We start from the raw sequence: 1,334 nt of genomic DNA, 5'->3' as shown, positions 1-1,334 counted from the left end.
CCCGGCCCGGCGACGAGGGCTCGGCCCCCAGCGCCGCCTGCAGCAGCGGGTGCTCCGAGGAGTTGGCCAACAGCTCCTTGAGGATGTTGATGGGCGAGATGGTGAGCTCCCAGTTGGTGATGCCGAAGTCCCGCAGGTGGGCCCTGGCGTGGCTGGAGAGCCCCGCCCGCGTGTCGAAGCCGGCGCCGCAGAACTCGCAGCGCATCAGGCTGAAGGTGCTCGGGTCGAAGTTGGCGACTGCGAGGAAGGACAGAGAGTCAGGGGTGGCACTGAACCCCCGGGTCAGGCCCCTAAGAGCGGGGGACGGAGCGGCGTCAGGTCCACCCCCCGGCCAACCGAACGCCCCCCGGCTCAGCCCAGCACCGCGCCATACGTACCCGGTCCCGGGCGGGAGGAGAACACCCCCGAGAGCAACCCCAGAGAACAGAAACAGGCTGAATTGAATACATACTACCTTTTTTCTTCTTCTTTTGGAAGGAAAACTTTTGCTCAATGGCCTTCACTTCCTCGGCCGAGATGAAGTGCCGGACGTTGTAGCTCACGCCCACCCTGTTGAGGTGGCCCCGCACGTGGTTGGCCAGCCCGATGCCGTTGTGGAAGCGGTCGGGGCAGTAGGGGCACTTCCTCTCCTCGTTCTTCAACATGCCGGCGTCGGAGTCCAGCAGGTCGTCGAGCTCCAGGGGACCCTCCAGGGGAGCGTCCAAGAGCAGCACGTCCAAGGGAAGGGGCTCCTCCGTCACGAAATCCCGGGGCGGGAGCATCGCCTTCCTCTTGAACGCCTTCCCCCGCGGCCGCTTGGCCGCCTTGGGGTGCAGGTTCACCTCCTCCAGTAGGACCAGGGGGACCATCATCCTCAGCTGCTGCTGCTGCTCCTCCGACGCCACCGACGGGTCCGTGGCCCTCAGGGTGTCCCTGAACGTCCTCTTGAGGTCCAAGGCAGCCTGAGGGATGGTGACGGCTCTGGGGGCCCTGCTCTCGCCCAGATCCACCTCCGTGCCCGCGGGGATCTCCTCCTCCGCGCTCCCGCCGTCGCCGCCCAGCATCCACTTCTGCCGGAGCTCCTCCAGCCCCCCGGGGTGGCTCCGGAGGCCGTCGCCGTCTCCTTCAAGGTGCTGAGCCGCCGCTTTCTTCTTCAGCTGCTGCAGAGCGAGCTGGGAATAAGCCCTGGCGGAGGGGAAGCCGGACAGCCCCAGGTTCTTGTGCGGGGCGGCGAACGGGGCCGCCTTCCTGGCGTGAAAGCCCGAGGCCTGGTAGTCCTTTTTGGCGGCCCCGTTGCTCTTGTCGAGCCGGGGCTGGGCCAGGGCGAACCCGTGGGGGGGGTCGTAGTGGGCCGC

General features: G+C 67.3%; 1 protein-coding gene across 1 annotated transcript in view; it reads right to left on the bottom strand.

The window, feature by feature from the left end:
• LOC108639358 (protein Wiz-like) overlaps positions 1–1,325 on the bottom strand; it is a gene marked incomplete at its 3' end in the record, with an annotated part of 26,999 nt that extends 25,674 nt beyond the window's left edge. Inside the window, exons 1-2 of the mRNA XM_029959055.1 lie at positions 455–1,325; positions 7–237 (exon numbers count right to left, since the gene is read on the bottom strand). Coding sequence (XP_029814915.1) covers positions 7–237; positions 455–1,043 — 820 coding nt within the window. The remainder of the gene's footprint in view (positions 1–6; positions 238–454) is intronic.
• Positions 1,326–1,334: the final 9 nt, after the last annotated feature.

Source organism: Manacus vitellinus, unplaced genomic scaffold, assembly GCF_001715985.3.
Source record: "Manacus vitellinus isolate BGI_N305 unplaced genomic scaffold, ASM171598v3 scaffold_195_pilon, whole genome shotgun sequence".
NCBI lineage: Eukaryota > Metazoa > Chordata > Aves > Passeriformes > Pipridae > Manacus > Manacus vitellinus.
This window is presented reverse-complemented; position numbering and strand designations above follow the sequence as displayed.